The following is a 17,572-nucleotide window of genomic DNA, read 5'->3' as shown; positions in this document are numbered from 1 at the left end:
CTGAGACCCCCCCGCGGGGCCCCGCGAGGCGGGGCAGCTACCGGCCCCCGCCCTCTTTGGGCGAGTTACCTGTCCGCCCCGCGGGCCACGTGACCGAGGGCGGCTCCGGGAGCCTGGGGGGTAGGGCTGCTAGAACCTAACCCAGGACAGGCGTGCTCAGACGCCTGGCCTGGGCGCGAGCTTAGGGCTCGGATTCCCATTCCCTCAGCCAGCTGACTTCTGGGACGACCCCATCCCCATCCTCCTCCTTCCCGCTCCATGAGGCCTCCGCCAAGGAAAGGGCAAAACCAGAGCCCTCTAGTCCTAAGGATCACATTGGACTTGTGAAAATCACCAGGAAGCAGTCTAGGATTGGTGGGGGTCACGACGACCGGTCTGGGGGTGACAGAAGTAAGTCACCAAGTGTCAAAGGAGGCGATCAGAGTTACCAGGTATCACCCAGAGGCTTGTGGGGGAATCACCAGAGGTCGATTGGGGGTGGGGGGATGGGGATCACCAGAGGTCATTAGAGCGGGGCGGGGTGGGGGGGAGGCTAGAGGACACAGGGCAGGACTTGTCCATACAGGTGCGAAGACCGGACCTTAGCTTGGCTCCAGGAAGTGCCCGCAGTGCCAAAGCGCAGTCGGAGGTGCGAAAGCGTCGGTGCTGGGGAAGGAGGGAGCAACCCCCCAACTCCCGAGAGAGGCACTCAAGACGAGGCTAAACCAGATGGTCCGGGCCTGGGGCCTCACCCCTACCCTACGTGGGGACTCCTGCCTGTTTTTGTCGCCTATCCCCTTGACGACGGGCCTGTTGCCTGGAGATGTAAGCGCGCTGGCGGGTGGGGACTAGCGGCAAATGTGTCAAGGGTGCGTGCGGGAGTCGCTGATCCTCTTCTCCAACCCGGACCAACATCCCAACTGGGACAGTCCCGCGTGCAGGGCTTCCAGTACTTTTTCGACCCGTCGATCTTGGTGAGGCTCCTTTGAGGCGCGTTTCCAGGCCTCCCCGAACTTCCCCAAATTTTTTCATTTATGTGACTGAGAAACTGAATGAGAATCCGGCGGGAAGATGGCACTCCAGCCTATCAAGAACAAAGACATGGAGTTGCCAAGACCGATGTGAAACAGGCAGGAGCCGCACCTCGCGGTTTCGCAAAAGCCGGGCGCTGTTTCCGGAGCTTCGGACAATGGGGAGAGCGGAAGACTGGGGCGTGGAGGGGGCCTCCAAGGCTTTGCCCACTGAACCCACACTGCAGTGAGTCCCCACTTGACCGATAAAGAGACTGAGGCGCCCGGGACGGAAGTGACTCGCGCCCGGACACGGCGGCCTGGAGAGAGTGGGAAGTAGACAGTTCTAGTGGATTCAGGTGACCAACATTTCCCCTTGGGGTGTAGATAGGTGTCCGCGGGCGGCTGCGGGTCTCTGGACGGCGGACCCGGGCCTGCCCGCTTGTCCCCACCCCTGAAAGCGCTAAGCCAATCAGGCTCGAGGGAGGAGGAAACGTCGCTCTCGGGCCCCGCCCCCTCTAGATAAACCAGGAATGTCAAATATTTGTTCGCGGGGCGGGGCGCGGCGCAACAGCAAGGTAAGGCCCCTCCCCCCACCCACCCTAGACCGCGCGTGCGCCAGGCGTAGTCGGGCCCTCCTCCCGGCCAAGCTTTTGCTGCCAACTAGCCTTCATCCCAGCAGTGCCTCAGCCCTGGGGCCTCTACTAAAACTTCCCTGGCGTACATCGCTCCTGTCGGGCTCTTGTCGGGGCTGCTCCTACAGGACAGAGCCCCGGCATCCCTCGTGGGCCATCAGGGCTCTGCTTAATGTCTGTCTCACCCATCCTAGCGCCTCCATGCGGTCAACCTGTAGACCTTTGCTCTAGGCCTTTCCCTATTCTTCTTTCAGGGTGGGTCTCGAAGCCCGGTCCTCCTGGAAGCCTCCCTCTCAAGGTGACTGACCTCTCCAGTGTGGTACCTCTGGCCGTACTGAGCGCATTCCCATGGGAGCGCATTCCCATTCATGCGTGTCCAGGTCCCTGCTCCGTAGTGAACCTGAGGCTAGGGGCTGGCAGCGTGGGGAGGCTCCCCAAAACCCCTGTGCGTCCCACCTCCCGCCCCTACCCCCATGAGACTTGGACTCAACTTGAAAACCTAAGTTCATTAAAGTAACCTTAGAGCCCTGCTTTGTTGAGCTCTCTTACACATCTTCAGATGGGTGCTTCCACATCACCCCATTAATATTAAACATCCGTGCTCCTGTCCCCCAATCAGCTTTCGTATCTCCTTTCCCCCAGCACTAAACCAACATCTAACACAAATCACTTGTCTCCCTGCCCCAGCCACAAGAACACCAGATCCTTAGGGACAGGCTCATCCCCTGCGCCTATCTCTGGACCTAGTATGTAGTACATACAATTGGCCCTCCCAACTCGCGGTTCCACATCTGTGGATTCAACCAACAGTGGATCAATTTTTTTTTTTAATTCCACAAAGTCGATCCCTAAATACAGTATAACAACTATTTACATAGCATTTACATTAGATATTATAAGTAATCTAGAGGTGATTTAAAGCATAGGGCAGAAAGTGCCTAGGTTATATGCAAATACTACACCATTTTATATCAGAGACTTAAGCATGTGGAGAATTTTGGTATGGGGGGCTGGGAGGAGTGGGGGTCTGGAACCAATCCCCCCAAGATACTTAGGAAGCACTACAATTGCTCAAGACTTACTGAATGAATTATTGGCTTGCTTTGTCTGCCTCTGGATATTCCAAGGATAGTAACCTTCCCTGGGGCCACGGGGCCTTTGCATAGTCAGTCTGCTTTCTTTCCTTCCCTCCCAAGCCACCCTTGCCCTAGTTAACTAACCCTGCTCTTCCTCCAGATTTTCCCCCCTCAGGGCACCTCATTCTGTAACAGAGGTCCCTACTGTAGGTTGAAACGTCAGTTTTTCACTGATAAATATCCTCTGCCCCATCTGCTAGGATTCACAATCATGAATGAATAAATCAGAGATAAGGTAAATGAGAGGTGTGAGCGAGTCTCCAATGGCCCTGCCAGATGCCTTTCCCAAACCGTACTCCAGGTATTTGGGAGAAAGTAACTTGGTCCCGCCAGCAGGGGCTCGCAGAATCTCATCCGGAATCTCATCCTCACCTCTTCGCCTTGCTTCTTCGTGGCAGGACTCGCCTCATGAGTCCTGTCACAAAGGCAGCGGTCGCTCCAGCCGCCGGTACATGAAGGCCAGAGCGGATATAGGGTGGGGATCTTCCCGTGGGGAGGGGAATGTGGCCGTTCTTATGAACCTCCGGGGAGTCTAGGAGTGGTGTAAAAGCCCTCCCTCCCAGGCCATAAAATATCCCGCTGTGGGAGAGGATTCGAGGCTCGGTGCCTGCTGGGGTCCCCCCACCCCACCCCCGACGATCCACACTCCCTAGCCCAGGCCCATCCCCACCCTCAGCTGGGGATGCTGTCCCCCTTCCTTATCTCCCGGGACTCCAGAGTAGCAAGAACGCTGGGCTCCACCAAGGCTCCTATCACCGCGCCTTTGAGGAATCGCCGCTGAGTTCCCACCAGAGGGCGCACTGACTCTGTCTCTTGACCCAGGTATTGCGGTCAGAGGAGCGGAGCGTGCACTGAAGTGAAAGGGGAAGGCCCTAATACTACCCACTGGCCTCCTCCCTTAGGTTTGAGAATCTTCGTGGCTTCTGGCTCGCTGGACATAGGCCACGTTTTTAAACTTGCTTTTCAGGGCCCTCAACCATTCTGTTCCAGTCTCACCCACTATGTGCTCCAGACACACTGCTGGGATTGTTCAGGTCTGGAGGCTGTTGTATTATACTGGCTAAGCTCACTGCCTGGAGCATCCACCTACGAACGCATCCCTTTGTTTTCCTGGCAAACTCCTACTTTGAAGACCCATCTCTAATTCTTCCACCAGGCAGCCCTCCTTGATGCCTAAGCCAGGTTAGATACCCTGTTCTGGGCCCCTTTCCCCCAAGGTTCAGTCATGATTGGGTCAGTATTTGGCCTCTCATGACTCCAGGGAGGCTCTGGCAGCAGAGGAATAGAAGCGTGATGAGCCATTAGCTTTAGGAGACTCACTTGGCTTCCAAATAGGCTCAGCTATGGCTACCAAACCAGCTCAGAAGCCCTGGTCTTGGTTGGTTGCCCCAAGCCCATCCACCCACCTGGTCCAGGTAGAGGAGCTCGCAGCTTGGGCAAAGGAGAGGGAATGCAAAGAGCCCAGTAACACAGGAGGGGTAAAGGCTGTTAGCTGGATTTTCACCTGAGGAAGATACCACAACTGGCTTGGCTCTTCAGTCTCTGGATTTATTTTCTACCTCTGGTCTTTGCTCAAAATGTTCCCCTCCACAGGAACACCCTCCCTCTTTCCCAGTCTTTTCCAGAACTCACATCCAGCCCTGTGGACCTCTCAGTCCCTTATCTTCTTCTCCAGGTCTGACAGACACCAGGACCCTATCCTGGAAGGTAGAGAATGGGTGTATCAATCATTCATGCAACATATGTTAAGCACTTGCTGTGTGCCAAATACTGTGCTGGTGGTAACTAGTAACCCAGGAGACGACAGTAATAGGACATGTGAAGGATTTGCTCTTCCAGTGATTGCATTTTAATGGGAGCCAGGCAGGGGCTGCTTCAAAGCCAATGGTCATGTTGGACTGAGGCCTAAATGCAGAGCTCAGTTGAGTTCCCAAAAGTTGGGGTGGCAGAGTGATCCTAGTGGAATAAGTACAGAAGTCCTGAGGGAGAATGAGGTTGTCTTGCTCTAGGCAGCAAGGAAGCCATTGAGGCTGGAAATTAGAGAGCTGGAGAAAGGGGGGAGTAGAAATCGCGGGAGATGGTCAGAGTACCCTGCAGGGTCCTCACTCACTATCAGTGAAATGCATATGATGAATGCAATGGGAGGGTCACGAGTGGGGTTAGAGAGACAGTGATAGGGCCTGGCTTAATGTTTAATGATTTCAACCTGGTATGTGGAGAACAACCCACAAGAATAAGGGACAAATTGGGACATCAGTGAGGAGGCTACTGTGGGGATTAGGGTAGTCTGGTTTGGGGAGGGTAGAGCTGGCAAGACTTGGTGACCATCTGATTGTGGGACCGAAAGTCAGGGAGGTATTTAGAGTCCAGGGTGACCCCAGGTCTGCAGCCATCATGTGGATAGTGGGATCATGTGAAATGGGGGACCCTCACCTTCTGACCCTTCTTCACAATGCCAGCATGGAACATTACTGACCAAGCCTTGGAAACCCCTCCCCTAATGGCCATGGTTTCTATTACCTGCAGGGCTGTGGGAGTGAGCACCTCAGGAACTGCTCCTGAGGACAGGGCCACCCTGTGATGGCCCTCAGCGTCACCTGAGGCTGTTGGGCTGACAAGACATTCAGACTGTGCCAGAGTGCAGAGTGCAAAGCATTGTCTTGTTCCCTACCCTCTCCCCACTTAACCCTTGGCTCTGGTCTCCTGCCTGTCCCTGCTAGATTGGTCCTCAGTAACCCCCTGCTGGGGCCTGGGATGGAGGCAAGGGAGGTAGGTGTGCTAATTTTTTTTGGTGGGGAGGAGTGTCACTGGGCCAGGGCCTGAGGTGGGACATAGTTGGACCTCAAAAGAGGAGGCTACCTCCTCCACCAGTGTGTTTCAGTATAAGGACACAGGAGAGGCAGGCCAAGATAGTGAGCAGATTCATTGAGGGGCACTCTGAGAGTCTGGAAAGGGTCAATTACTGAGTGAGAGGAAGAAAGGAAGGAAGGGGAAGAATAGCGGTCTTGAGACCAGCTGACCAGGGTGTGACTGGCCGTCGGGAGGGAGTGTGGGATCAAGACTTTCAGTCTCCAAACCTATGGCCCCCCCTCTCCCAGAGCGATGCATGATGCTGGCATAATTACCGGCTGTCAAGTCTCTATCCCCTCTGTTCACCCCCAATTCCTCACTCAAGGAGTCTGTATCCTCTCTGGATCCCCAGGTTTGCTTGGGGGTGGGAGTAGTGGGGGGACCACGAGGTCCCAACATCCCTCCCGCTCTGCGGGGGAACTTACCGATGGGTCATGGCGCAGGGTCGAGGCTCAAGCCTCGAGTACTCAACACTGCGTGCGAACTGCTTGATTGGGCAGGGTAAATCCACACTCCGGGCCCCTAAAAAGGGCGGACATACATCTCACTCAAAAAACGAAACATTCTAACCTGGCCTCTCCTATCCGCATTCCTAACCCCCCGCCGGTGGCGGGAGCGGGAGGCAGGCGGCAGGGGGTTGCCTGGGCCGGGATTGTCTGAACAACCCAGGCGCTCTGGGGTCGGGTGCGAAGCACCAGTATGGGGACTGCGCAAAGGTCCTGGTCAGCTCTGGTCCCCTAAGGCCCTAGAACTGCCTGGGACTCACTTCTTCCCTCCTTCCCCTTGCTTTGACCCGGGTCGCTCAGCCGCGGCGAGCACTGAATCGCCGCTCAGCCCGACCTGTTCCAGATCCCAGGTCACGGAGGCGCTGCGGAGCGTAAACTTCCACTACGGAGGACTGGGTTGGGTACCCAGCAGTGGTTGGCGGGGTGTGCCCGGTAGGTGGCGGAGAGCATAGAAACCCAGCTGGGCCTCGATCGATCGATGAGCTCGGCGCGCAGCATGGGCAAGAGAGCTGGCCCGGGATGAGCAGGGGCGGGGCGGCAATCTAGCCTGGGAGGGACGCGCCTGGCGGTGAGTCCCTATTGGCAGACCGTTTGTTAGAGGTGTATCGTGATTGGCCGGATCGCTGTGGGTGGTGGCGGGCGGCGGGGTTAAGCGCGTCGCCGCGCCCCGGCCTAGGCGCGAGCCCGGAGCACTGAATCCGTACCTCGGACCTGGACCCACCAGCTCCCGCCATGGGTCTCTGCCTCTGCCCCTACGGCGCAGCCCTGCTCCCTGGTGGCCTCCTGTTTCTCCTGCTGCTCGCAGACCCGGCGTTCCCCGCCGGACGTCCCCCTCCGGTGGTCCTGGGTGAGGCTCGCGTCCAATCGTGGGTCTGTTCGCTCGTGCGTCGGGCAGGACAGGGGGCAAGAGGGAGGGCTGTCTTCCCAGTTTGCATCTGTTCTAAGCACGGAGTTGGGGAGCGTATGACTGTCGTGTCACCTGGGTCGGTCCGTCCACCTCCCGCCATACTGGGCGCGGGTGTGGTCAACCTCTCTGTCACATTCCCTGTAGAATATGGGGGTAAGTGGGAAGGTTATCGTGCAGTTTTCCATCGGTTCTCCTATCCACAAAAGGCCCAAATCTTGCCTCGCCTTATCCCCATTTTTCAGTTGCAAAGAACAGGTCCTTTTGCCCCACTCCTGAGGGCCAGTGCTGGGGAAAGGTGGCCTCCGAGTTGGCCCCCAGGAGACAGCTTTAACTTGGGCTTGGCTAGGAGGCTGCCTCCCTCAACCCTTTCAGCCTCACACAGAGGGCATTGCTGGAAGGAAGCTCTTTGGGGAAGGATTGCTCTCCTTTGAGGAGAGAGGGCTCCCCTCAAACTTATAAAATGGGTGACATTGTGCCTGAGGGAGAAGGCCCTAGGGAATCTGAGGATGACTAAAGACAGGTAAGAGTTGGGACAATGGCTATGAACAGATGTCAGGAAGCATGCCAGTACTTTTACCCTTCCAGCCCTGCTTGAACTAAGCTATGTTGGGATTAGGAGACCTCTCCTGCTTACCTGCCCCTTGATCCTGGCCCCGGTAACTGTACAGGAGCCACAGCGTTTCCTTGTGGTGGTGGGCAGAGATGAGATCTCTGTCTTGAGGGCCTTGAATGCCTAATGCAGGCTGTCCTCACCCAAAGGTAGTGTATCGGTGAGCAACCAGGACTCCTGAAGGCAGAGGCATGCTGAGGTATATGTTACATACTGAGTCTGCTGCAGTATGACCCCTATGTTCTTTCCGCTGGGAGTATTTTAAAGGGGATGATGCAGATCACAGAAGGGTAGGATTGGCAGGCAGTTTGGTCCTAAGGAATCCCCCACCATGAGCTTGGGGCCAGGAAATGCTCCAGGAGGCTGCTGGGCCCAGGTTCACTATGGGAATTAGGCAGACTTGGCCCTGCCTTCCCTAAACTTGCAGGATAATCCCCAGAGATGAGGTCTGTGCTGGTTAAGCACAGAGAATCCACTGACCCAGTCAGGGAAGGCTTCCTGGAGTAAGCAGCTGGAGCTGTGGCCAGGAGAGAGTTCCTGGCAGAGGGAACTACATATCAGAGGGAGGGAGGCAGTCCAGGCTCTCTAGAGGGGAGTTGTGCGGGGAGGAGTGGTTTATGTAAGCTCGTGACTGGTTGGGTCATCTGGACTTTATCCTGGGGGCCCTCAGGGAGCCATGGGTGGGCCTAAGGAGTTCTGGGTATAAAGGGTGTGGCATTGGGAAGTTTGTGGTCCTTGAAAGACATGCAGCCTTTTCTCCTGGATTGGTGTTAACTGCACTCATTAGTGTACTGAGTTCTTGGTTATCCTAGGTCACAGCAGAGGAGCTTCAGGCCCAACCCAGAGTCACAGAGCAACTGAAATCCTGCCCTGCCCAGCTTCTCAGAGAGTGAGGCTGTTGGCATTAATCCTAGGAAAATCCATGGTGGGCAGTGGACAAGCTATTCCTGGGCACAGAGCAGGGACCTGCCCTTGGCCACCAAAGAATCAGCACCCATGGGTGACCAGCCTCTATAGGTGGGATTCAAGTTGGTGGTAGAGGAAGTAGAGGCCAGAAAAGTGACATAGAAGAAGACCGTGGGCAGGGGGAAGGGGCTACAGTAAGCCATCTCTACCTCTCCCAGCCTTAGTCTCTTCATCTGTAAAGTGAGCATAATGACATTCTCTTTCAGTGTTATTTGAGGTGAAAGGCACATGGATGGCTCTTGTCCTAGTTCTAGGCACAAGGGGGTTCAGGAAGTGACCATACAATTTTTAGAGGTCACACAGCCTGACCAGGGTAAAAGACATCCAGGCAAAGCAGATCTGGTGACTTCCTCTTTCAGCCATTTCCTTTGGTGGAGATAATGACCAAGGTCTCTGCACTCCCCTGCCCAGTCCACAGGCATGTCATCCAGAGCCTGTCATGTTGGGGACTCCCCACTTCTGTACCTAAATCATGAAAGGAGGTGAAGGCAATTGCTATGCCTGTCTCCCGTGGTTGACCTGAGGACACTGAAATGGTGCGCAGGATGGGCGTGCCCTCTGCTGGGCTGGGTTCACAGTCTGAGCCCAGTGAATGCCTAGGAGAGCCAAGCTCTGGTTGTTCACTCTGTGGTCATGGATCCTAAATGGGAATGAATTTGGGAGGTGTCGGGAGCATGGCATGTGGGAGCAGGTGAAGCCTGAAAGGTCACTGAGAGTAAATAGACCCTAAAGTGCCTTGAATGTTGGGCAGTGAAGCAACGGGTATAGGTTTGAGTGTCACAAGGCCACCCAGGGCTCTGTGTAGACTCGATAGGCCAGCTTGGGTAGAGAGAAGTCATCCTTGAGGCCTGTTCATCCCCACCCACCACTGGGCTATGGCCAGAATGGTGTGTTGGTTCAGGTTAGCCATCTCCAACACTTGGTCCAAGGGTGCTGAGATGCTAGGGCCCTCTAGATGATCTGCCCTGTGAAACCTTACTGTACTGTGGCCTTTAGCAAGTCCTGGGGACCTTGGTAGGTCAGCAGGTGCCAGTATGAGCTTCTTTCAACTGTGTTTCTGTTCATGGGCTCCTTCCACAAGCCTGTCTTGGAGTGCTTTGTCTGGTTCAATTTTGATGGGTTAAGTAGCCCAGTGTTCTGTCCTGTTTCTCATTCCTTCGGTCAGAGTGAACAAGGCCCTGCCAACTCTGTTGCGTGGGGTGGCTGTGGGTGGAAGGCCTTTGGGTTCAAGCCTTGAAGGTGCCAGCCTGTCGGACCCAGGGTCTCATGAATGCTCTGTGCCCTGCTACAGTGCCTGGTGATTTGGGCAACCAGCTGGAGGCAAAGCTGGACAAGCCGAAGGTTGTGCACTACCTCTGCTCCAAAAAAACGGACAGCTACTTCACACTCTGGCTGAACCTCGAACTGCTGCTGCCTGTCATCATTGACTGCTGGATCGACAATATCAGGTGGGAGCTGGGGCGCAGACGGGGTGCTGCTCAACAGCTCAACCTAAGGAGGTCTCCAGACTCCATTTTCACCTCACCCCCACCTCAAGAGACCGCAAGGTCACTGACCTTTTTCCCTTCCCATTTCCTCGCTCTGGTAGGCACCACCTTTTGCAATCTCAGACAGAACTTTCTTCCCTCTCCCACTGCTCTTGACCGTACCGTCTCTTTTCCATGCCTTGTGCCTCAAGTCCTAACCCTGGTTTCTACGCTTTAGCCCCTGTTCATAGCCTCAATGTGGCCCCAACCCCTTCCCTTGCCTCTGGCTTGGCCACACTTGCCCCTTCAGCTTCTTGTTCTTCCTGGGACATGCCATGTTTCCATGCCTTTGCAGATGCTGTTCTTTCAACCTGGAATCTACTTCTACACCCTTTGCCTGATAAATTCCCTCCCATTCACCCTTTAAAACCTAAGCTAGGTCCCTGCCTCTCCCAAGCTGTTAACCTCTCCTTCCCCCATGCCACCTGCCTGTTTCCTCTAATCCTCGGCAAACTTTGTTTCCAAGGATGTTTCCATATAATAAGAATTACTGTTTATTGAATATATACACTGTGCATTTTACATACTTTCTTTCATTTAGTCTTATGGCAACCCTATGAAACAGGTGCTGTTTTCAAACCTGTTTTGCAGTGGAGGAAATCTGGAAGCTCAAATCCGTTACAAAATTGCCTAGGGTCACTCAGCTCATAAGGGGCAGAACCAAGATTCAAACCTAGAATTGTGTGACCCTGAGCTATTTCCCTCCCAGACTGAGCTCCCTGAAGGCAGGGACTATACATCCTTTATCTTTGTAGCAATAGAACCTAGGACACAACTGGTGCTCAATAAAGGTGTGAGCTGAATGTAATCTTAACAAATTAAAATTTTTTCCTGGAACTTTACTTTCCCAGTTGTAATCTTAAAAGAGGCCCGCATTGTTGACTCTTCCTCCTCTGTGTGTGATCAGAGTTATTTCTGGGCTGTTGATCTGCATTTCTATTTTTGTACCAGAGACATGGTCTCAGGTACTGCCAATTGGAGGTGTGGGCTGATACCAAGAGGGGCTCGTCTACCTTCATTGCTCCTGTGACCTATTTAGACTTTCATCCAATATAGAGCTGCATTGCTTTCCAGAACTATTTTCTGCACTTTGCTGAGTGGCCATTCGGATAATCTACAGATTGCCCTAGAGATAGTAGGCCCCCAGGACATATTATTTGGGTCAATGTGGGGGAGCTTATCAGCTTTCTGTGGCTGATCTTTAAGTGGGGGTGGAACCCAGGCCCACCAGGTCGAGCCTATGTTCTCTCAGGCACAGTTGCCTCCTTGGTATCAGGGGAGGCCAGAGCAGGTTCCAGGCCTGGCATAAGGCTTTCCTCCTGCTCCCACTACCCCGGCCTTGCCTGTCCACCCACGTAGCAGCCAAGGAGCTGGCTGTCTCTTGGTCTGGTTCTGTCGTGTGCTGCTCTCACTGTCTCCTTTGCCCTGTGATATGTTGCAGTAGTGACAGGACCTGGGTCTGTAGGGATGAGCGGTAGGAGCCTGTGAGGTTAGCCTCCCTGCCTTTTGGGGTCAAGTGTGAGGTTCATGGCAGAGCTAGGCCTGCACTTCCCTCTCAGCCAGAACCAAGACCTACATTCGGGGTGAGTGACATTGAGAAGAAGGGAATACTGTCTCAGTGGGAGTCCTGGGGTCGATTTTTGGAGTGAGCCTTGGTGGGAGTCCTCACTCTGATCTGTGCTTTATAAACTTGCCTTGTTATGTGGGGCAGGAACAAACTTTCGTTGACCCTCAAGGTTCTTTTGGCTGGTCTAATAATCAAATAGATGTGAGATAGATTAGCAAGAGAAGATAACCAAACTTATTATACATGTGTGGAAATCCCACGTACATGAGAGAATCAGAGACCCCACATGCACAAGAGGTTTAGAGACAGAAAGGGATGCGGTAAGATGCCCTGGGGGCTTCAAAGGGTCACTGCAGAATGATAAGAAGAGCAGATGTTTAATAAATAGAAGTTTGACCTGCTCATATAGGTGGGCCAAAAAGAGATCGCTGATAATCTCTTATTATGGGCAAGGCTCCTAAGTCAAGTTCTTCTAGGTAGTTAAAGGGAGAGGAAGAAGTTTCTCTTGAGCCTGACTCAAGCAAAAATTGCCCTTAGCTCAAAATAATCTGTACACCATGGAAGCACATCTCCGGTGACTGGCTCTGAACCCCCACAGTTACTTTCTGGTCTCCCCTATACACCTGACCAAATCTGAGGTTGGGAAGGGAGTACAGCTCAGGACACAGGGCAGTACTGAGAGACACCCAAGTTCAGTGCCACCTCTGTGTCACCAGCTCAATATCACCTCCTGATAGGCTCGTGTATAACAGAACGTCCCGGGCCACCCAGTTTCCTGATGGTGTGGATGTGCACGTGCCCGGCTTTGGGCAGACCTTCTCACTGGAGTTCCTGGACCCCAGCAAAAGCAGTGTCGGTATGTAGCCCTTCTCATGCTTTCCAGGAACGGGGCCAGATGGAGGTTTTGCTGGACTCCTAGAGTAGGAGGAACCCTGTTTTTTTGAAGGGGTAACCTGTGACCTATCTCTGATCGATGTGGGCACAGAGCACTCCTTCAGGGACCTTCCTGCAGTAGATGTCACAGTCTCCTTGGCAAGGGTGGTATAGGTGGTGACACTGGCTGCAGCCTCTGTAATCCTATGCAGTTCTGTCTACAGGTTCCTATTTTCACACCATGGTGGAAAGCCTTGTGGGCTGGGGCTACACACGGGGTGAGGATGTCCGGGGAGCCCCCTATGATTGGCGCCGAGCCCCAAGTAAGTGGTCACCCTTGTTTCCTACCTGAGGTCTTAGGAGGTGGGGACAGGGAGGTCACAGCCACCACAGGCCCTGGGCTCTCCCCTACACCTGGACCTCTGGTGCCTTGCCCAGTGGTGACAGCTACCACCCCTGGTCAATCTGTCCTGTCCTTCCCCACCCCTCTCCCCAGGCTTTCTGGGCCTCTGAGCCCTGGGGAAAGATAGTGAGTCTGAGGAGGGGAAAAGAGCCCCTTTGTCTCCTACCTTCACGGCACCTGAGGGAAAACCCGCCCATTCCCACTGGGATTTTAGCACTCTCCCTACTAGTCCTGGGTCTGGCCTGAGAAACAGTCAATGGTTCAGGTGCCAGGACCCTTCTTGCCTGACTCCTGCCTGGCTCTGGCCTGCAGATGAAAACGGGCCCTACTTCCTGGCCCTCCAGGAGATGATCGAGGCGATGCACCAGCTGTATGGGGGCCCTGTGGTGCTGGTTGCCCACAGTATGGGCAATATGTACACGCTCTACTTTCTGCAGCGGCAGCCACAGGCGTGGAAGGACAAGTATATTCGTGCCTTCGTGGCATTGGGTGCACCCTGGGGGGGCGTGGCCAAAACCCTGCGCGTCCTGGCCTCAGGTAAGCCCCTGCCTGGCCCAGCATGGGGGGATGTGTTGGGGGTGGTATTTTCTCGTTTCCTCTACAGCATCCTCCTGGGCCATCCTCACGTCTCTTCTCTTGGGTCTGAACCCTTCTTTCTCCAGAATGGTATTCTTTTCAAAATACCTCTTTTTGCTAAAGAGAATCCAACACTGCTCCTAATGTTGTCTCTCCAGTTGACCCTTATTGTCTGTGTAACTATCTTACTGTATGTACATGGAGTGGCAGACCTGTTGGTCATACAGCTGCTGGTGCACATGTGTACACACACTGTGCTCAGGCCTGGGGGGCCTAATTTGCTTTGACCCAGAGTTCTTTGGGGAGTCTCCTCCCTCTCTCTTACCCGCATCCTCACTTGATTCCACCTTTGCCCCAGAGAAGGAAGACTATACTACAGTTTCCTGTTTATGAGTTACAACTCCATGTGCAGCAGCGGGGAACCCCTGTGGGCAACACAGGGAGGAAGCAGGTGCAGACCTGTTGGGGCCTGCTTGCTAGGCAGTTGGGAAAGCCATCTCCTTCCCCATTCTTCCCCAGTCCACCTGCCTTTGCACAACTGTCAGAACCTGCCAGCTGCAGCCACAGGACTTTCCTCCCTCTGCTAGCATTGGGTGTAAGTCCCATGGCCCCTCACTTTAGGAGCCGTGAGGCAGAGCTGTGCCAAGCATCTGATGAGCTTTCTTCCTCAAGTCACTGGCACTGCCTGACCTGCTTGTTGGTGAACTGATTGTTGTGATCAGTTCAGACCAGTACTCGTCCCAGTAGTGATCCTGGATTGGCTGGGCAGCTTCCCTGTGAGTCCTCTTAGAGCTTTGCCTCAGATGCTGGGAAGTTGTTCTCCCAGGCCCTGGCAGTCCAGGCGCAGGGGTGGGGCAGGGGTGGTAGTCCTGGACCCCTAGCTAAGGGGTTCTCTTTCTTTGGAGGTCCTAGAGCCAGGCCCCACCAGGCAGAGCTGTTTTCCTACGGTCAGTCAGAGAGGTAGAGTGATGATGGGTGGCCATGGGTCCTGAACAGGATCAGAGGTTCCTGTTCCCAAGTTCCAGCTCAACCTCTGGAGGTCTCACCGGCTGGTGGGTGTGTTTGTGTTATTGGTGTTCCTATGTGAGAAGGACTCACTTTGTCTGCAGCCTCCTCTCCTGCCTTGTCCAGGTCAGTGACAGGTAGGTGACTGGTATGAGACCAGGGCTGGCTGGCAGCAGGCCTAACCCTAGGAAGAATGTTTACATAGCTCAATGTAATAAAAAATAAATAAAAAAGAAAGAGGAAGTGCCTGTGAGCTGACCACTTGCTGATTCACCTTCCATAAAGTCAGTGGCCCAGTGATAAGTCACATACCATGTGAGTGTGTGTTGCCTAAATCCCAGGTGACAAAATGCAAAAGGAAAGAAACAAATCTTGGTTGGGTGCTTCCCGGATGTAGCAAAACTAAAGGGAAACAGTAAAAGCCAGTGCAGGCATGGGAGTTATAATGGTAACAGTGGAGAGATATTGGTACGCTGACTGGGCCACTGGCTGGGGTCCAGCAGGGTCCTTGGTGGTGAACATGGTGCCCCACCAGCTTGCATTCCTGAGCACACTCACTGGAGCCCTCTCCCTGCAGGGGACAACAACCGGATCCCAGTCATTAGTCTCCTGAAGATCCGGGAGCAGCAGCGGTCTGCCGTCTCTACCAGCTGGCTGCTGCCCTACAACTATACCTGGTCCCCTGAGAAGGTGTTTGTGCGCACACCCACAACCAACTACACACTGCGCGACTATCACCGCTTCTTCCAGGACATTGGCTTTGAAGATGGCTGGCTCATGCGGCAGGACACGGAGGGGCTGGTTGAAGCCATGGTGCCACCTGGCGTGCAGCTGCACTGCCTCTATGGCACTGGTGTCCCCACGCCAGACTCCTTCTACTATGAGAACTTCCCAGACAGCGACCCTAAAATCTACTTTGGTGATGGCGATGGCACTGTGAACTTGCAGAGTGCCCTGCAGTGCCAGACCTGGCGCAACCGCCAGGAGCACCAAGTATCATTGCAGGCACTGCCAGGCAGTGAGCACATTGAGATGTTAGCCAATGCCACTACCCTGGCCTATTTGAAACGCGTGCTCCTTGAGCCCTGATTCTTGGGCTAGGCAGGGCTGTGCGATAGCTCAGCCACAGCTGCTTCTCTTGGCCTCCAGGGCTGCCATAGCCCATGAGTTTAGTAGTTTGTGACTGACCATCCGTGGCCCTGGGACTTGGAGTGTGAAACGTCTGCCATGGGGATTACTGTTTCTTATCCTTTCTCTAAGAATGAGGAAGGAAGAAATAGTCTGGACTCATTCAAGGGACCCTTAATGGAAAGACTGCTGCTGATGATGGAATTGTGACCTCAGGACTGGCTCCACGGGTGGATTGGCTGGCACCTGGATCCAATCCCCAACTCAGGGGCCATGTGTTCTTCCTACCCCTGTGGCCTTTTCACATTCACGCACCAGGCCCTGGCCCCTTAGCCTTCCATGAGGGATATGGCTGAACTGTGGTCCCAATTCCCAAAAGTCCCAGGGATGGGCTCCTGGTCCCTGAGGTGATCCTTCCCACACGCTGGCCACAGGTAGACCTTCTACTGGCCATGGGTGGCTGGAGCTGCGGGCTTCTCTGTGGCCTAGCTGCTCCACAGTCTGACTGGTTTTTGTGGGGCAGCCCAGTTCCCCCTGCGGGCAGGGGTGGGTTGTGTCCTCTGTGGTTCCCAGGCCCTGGGTATTCACTCCTACCTCCCTCACCTCCAAAAACAGCCTAGCTCAGGATTGGACAGCAGATGCCGCCCTCACCCTCGAGCCAGTTCTGGGGGCTGTGTCCCAGGAGCTCTGATCCCCTTGGTTGGGCTGTTTCCCACAGTATTGATGCTGGCTCCCTTTGCCCTGGGACTGTGGTTCAAGGAAGAGCAAGGCCCCGTGCTCTGGCCTTTTAGATCGTCATGAAAAAAGAATTCAAGGAAGCAGCCAAGGTGACTCAGAGCTTCCCTGAACTGCCCTCTTGCTAACCCCATGTTGCCACCCTGCCCTAGGGTTTCTCTAGCACCCAAGTGGGCTGGCACAGGGCTCAAAGGAGACAGGGCTGCTGCCTACCCTGCCCAGCACCTACCTCCACCAGGCAGCTCAGTGGTGTTTAGTGTGCAGGGATTAGCTCAGACACTTGAGTGGGCCCCTGTGAGAGCCAGGTGCCTTGGAGCCCCCTTGGGGGTTTTCTGTCTGTCTCAGAGGTGCTGCATGGATCTCCCTTTGATAGCAGGGCTGGAGAATCTGGACCTGCTGTGGTGGGCTTGGTTTCCAAGTCGGCAACAACCAAAGGCCAAGACATGGGTCTAGCCTCTAGGGCGGGGCCCCAAAGCCACGGTGAGACTAGACTGTGCTGCTCTCCCACAAGGTTTCTGTGGAGCCAGATTTTCTCTGTTGTGTACGTACCCAGCATCTTTCTCTCCCTTCGTTCCTGAGTGGTGGGTCCTGCATGGGACTCGGAGCAGGCTGTACCTCGATTCTGGCAATAAAAGTATTCTGGATGCTGTAAAGTACCCTGGCCTAGGCTCTGCTCTGAGCATGAGAGGAGGGAGGTAATGGAGGGGTAAGGGGGCTAGAGAGGTAGGTAATCTGGGGTTAGACTTCCTGGGGCCTTGATGGGCGCTCAGCACCAAAGCGTAGCTCCTGTGCACCTCTTTAGGCTTCATCCTCCTGCCCCCTCCTCTGGAATCTGTTTCCCCTCCTGGGACCTGAAACATCCCTGTTGGAATGTAGCTCCTGTTTTTGTCTATTCAGCAGGCCCCACATGCCACCTCAGATCTGGGTACCAAGGACAATCCTGCAGGTCACCCTGGCTGGACTCCCCAGTCTTTTCTCTCAGCACGCCGGTCTCAGCATCCTTTGAACCTAGAGCTCCAGACACCACCCCTCTATTTTGTTTCCCCTCATCTGCCCACCATCTGTCCTGCTTTGGGGACAGAATACGACTGAGGGAGGAAGAGACACTAGACTGGGACCAGTATGGACAGAGGCCAGGAGGGGCAGAGACAAGGACTAAG

General features: G+C 54.5%; 1 protein-coding gene and 2 long non-coding RNA genes across 7 annotated transcripts; 2 read left to right on the top strand and 1 right to left on the bottom strand.

The window, feature by feature from the left end:
• The first annotated feature begins 5 nt into the window (after positions 1-5).
• LOC141567497 (uncharacterized) lies at positions 6-2,155 on the top strand. 2 transcript variants are annotated; one of them, XR_012490147.2, is made up of 3 exons: positions 6-431; positions 566-1,348; positions 1,879-2,155. It is a non-coding gene; the product is annotated as an uncharacterized LOC141567497 (long non-coding RNA). The 2 variants fall into 2 exon arrangements; XR_012490146.2 differs by having other exon boundaries at positions 566-1,567.
• Positions 2,156-3,773: 1,618 nt separating this feature from the next.
• LOC109460845 (uncharacterized) lies at positions 3,774-6,618 on the bottom strand. The gene is made up of 3 exons (XR_002139578.3): positions 6,451-6,618; positions 6,036-6,132; positions 3,774-4,460 (listed from the first exon to the last, which is right to left on the bottom strand). It is a non-coding gene; the product is annotated as an uncharacterized LOC109460845 (long non-coding RNA).
• Positions 6,619-6,752: 134 nt separating this feature from the next.
• PLA2G15 (phospholipase A2 group XV) lies at positions 6,753-17,068 on the top strand. Of its 4 annotated transcripts, none has more exons than XM_019756576.3 (6): positions 6,754-6,963; positions 9,891-10,047; positions 12,430-12,548; positions 12,778-12,888; positions 13,281-13,505; positions 15,127-17,068. In XM_019756576.3, the coding sequence occupies exons 1-6, from the start codon at positions 6,849-6,851 to the stop codon at positions 15,636-15,638; spliced, it is 1,239 nt and encodes a 412-aa protein (XP_019612135.1). In that variant the 5' UTR covers positions 6,754-6,848; the 3' UTR covers positions 15,639-17,068. The 4 variants fall into 4 exon arrangements, with proteins under 4 accessions (XP_074170800.1, XP_019612135.1, XP_074170801.1 ...); XM_019756583.3 differs by having other exon boundaries at positions 6,755-6,963; positions 12,790-12,888; XM_074314699.2 differs by lacking the exon at positions 13,281-13,505 and having other exon boundaries at positions 6,753-6,963.
• The last annotated feature ends 504 nt before the right edge of the window (positions 17,069-17,572 follow it).

This window comes from Rhinolophus sinicus, chromosome 8 (genome assembly GCF_057876585.1).
Source record: "Rhinolophus sinicus isolate RSI-liver-muscle chromosome 8, RSI-T2T, whole genome shotgun sequence".
Lineage (NCBI taxonomy): Eukaryota > Metazoa > Chordata > Mammalia > Chiroptera > Rhinolophidae > Rhinolophus > Rhinolophus sinicus.
The sequence above is the reverse complement of the archived record's forward strand: the minus strand, read 5'-3'. Positions and strand labels throughout refer to the sequence as shown.

What these genes read in the sequence shown, in the direction of transcription:
- PLA2G15 (XM_019756576.3), top strand. Translation starts at nt 6,849, where the DNA reads ATGGGTCTCTGCCTCTGCCCCTACGGCGCAGCCCTGCTCCCTGGTGGC. An exon ending in CCCCAGCAAAAGCAGTGTCG is followed by an intron (nt 12,549 to 12,777) that starts GTATGTAGCCCT and finishes AATCCTATGCAG; the next exon opens with TTCTGTCTACAGGTTCCTAT. An exon ending in TGATTGGCGCCGAGCCCCAA is followed by an intron (nt 12,889 to 13,280) that starts GTAAGTGGTCAC and finishes TCTGGCCTGCAG; the next exon opens with ATGAAAACGGGCCCTACTTC.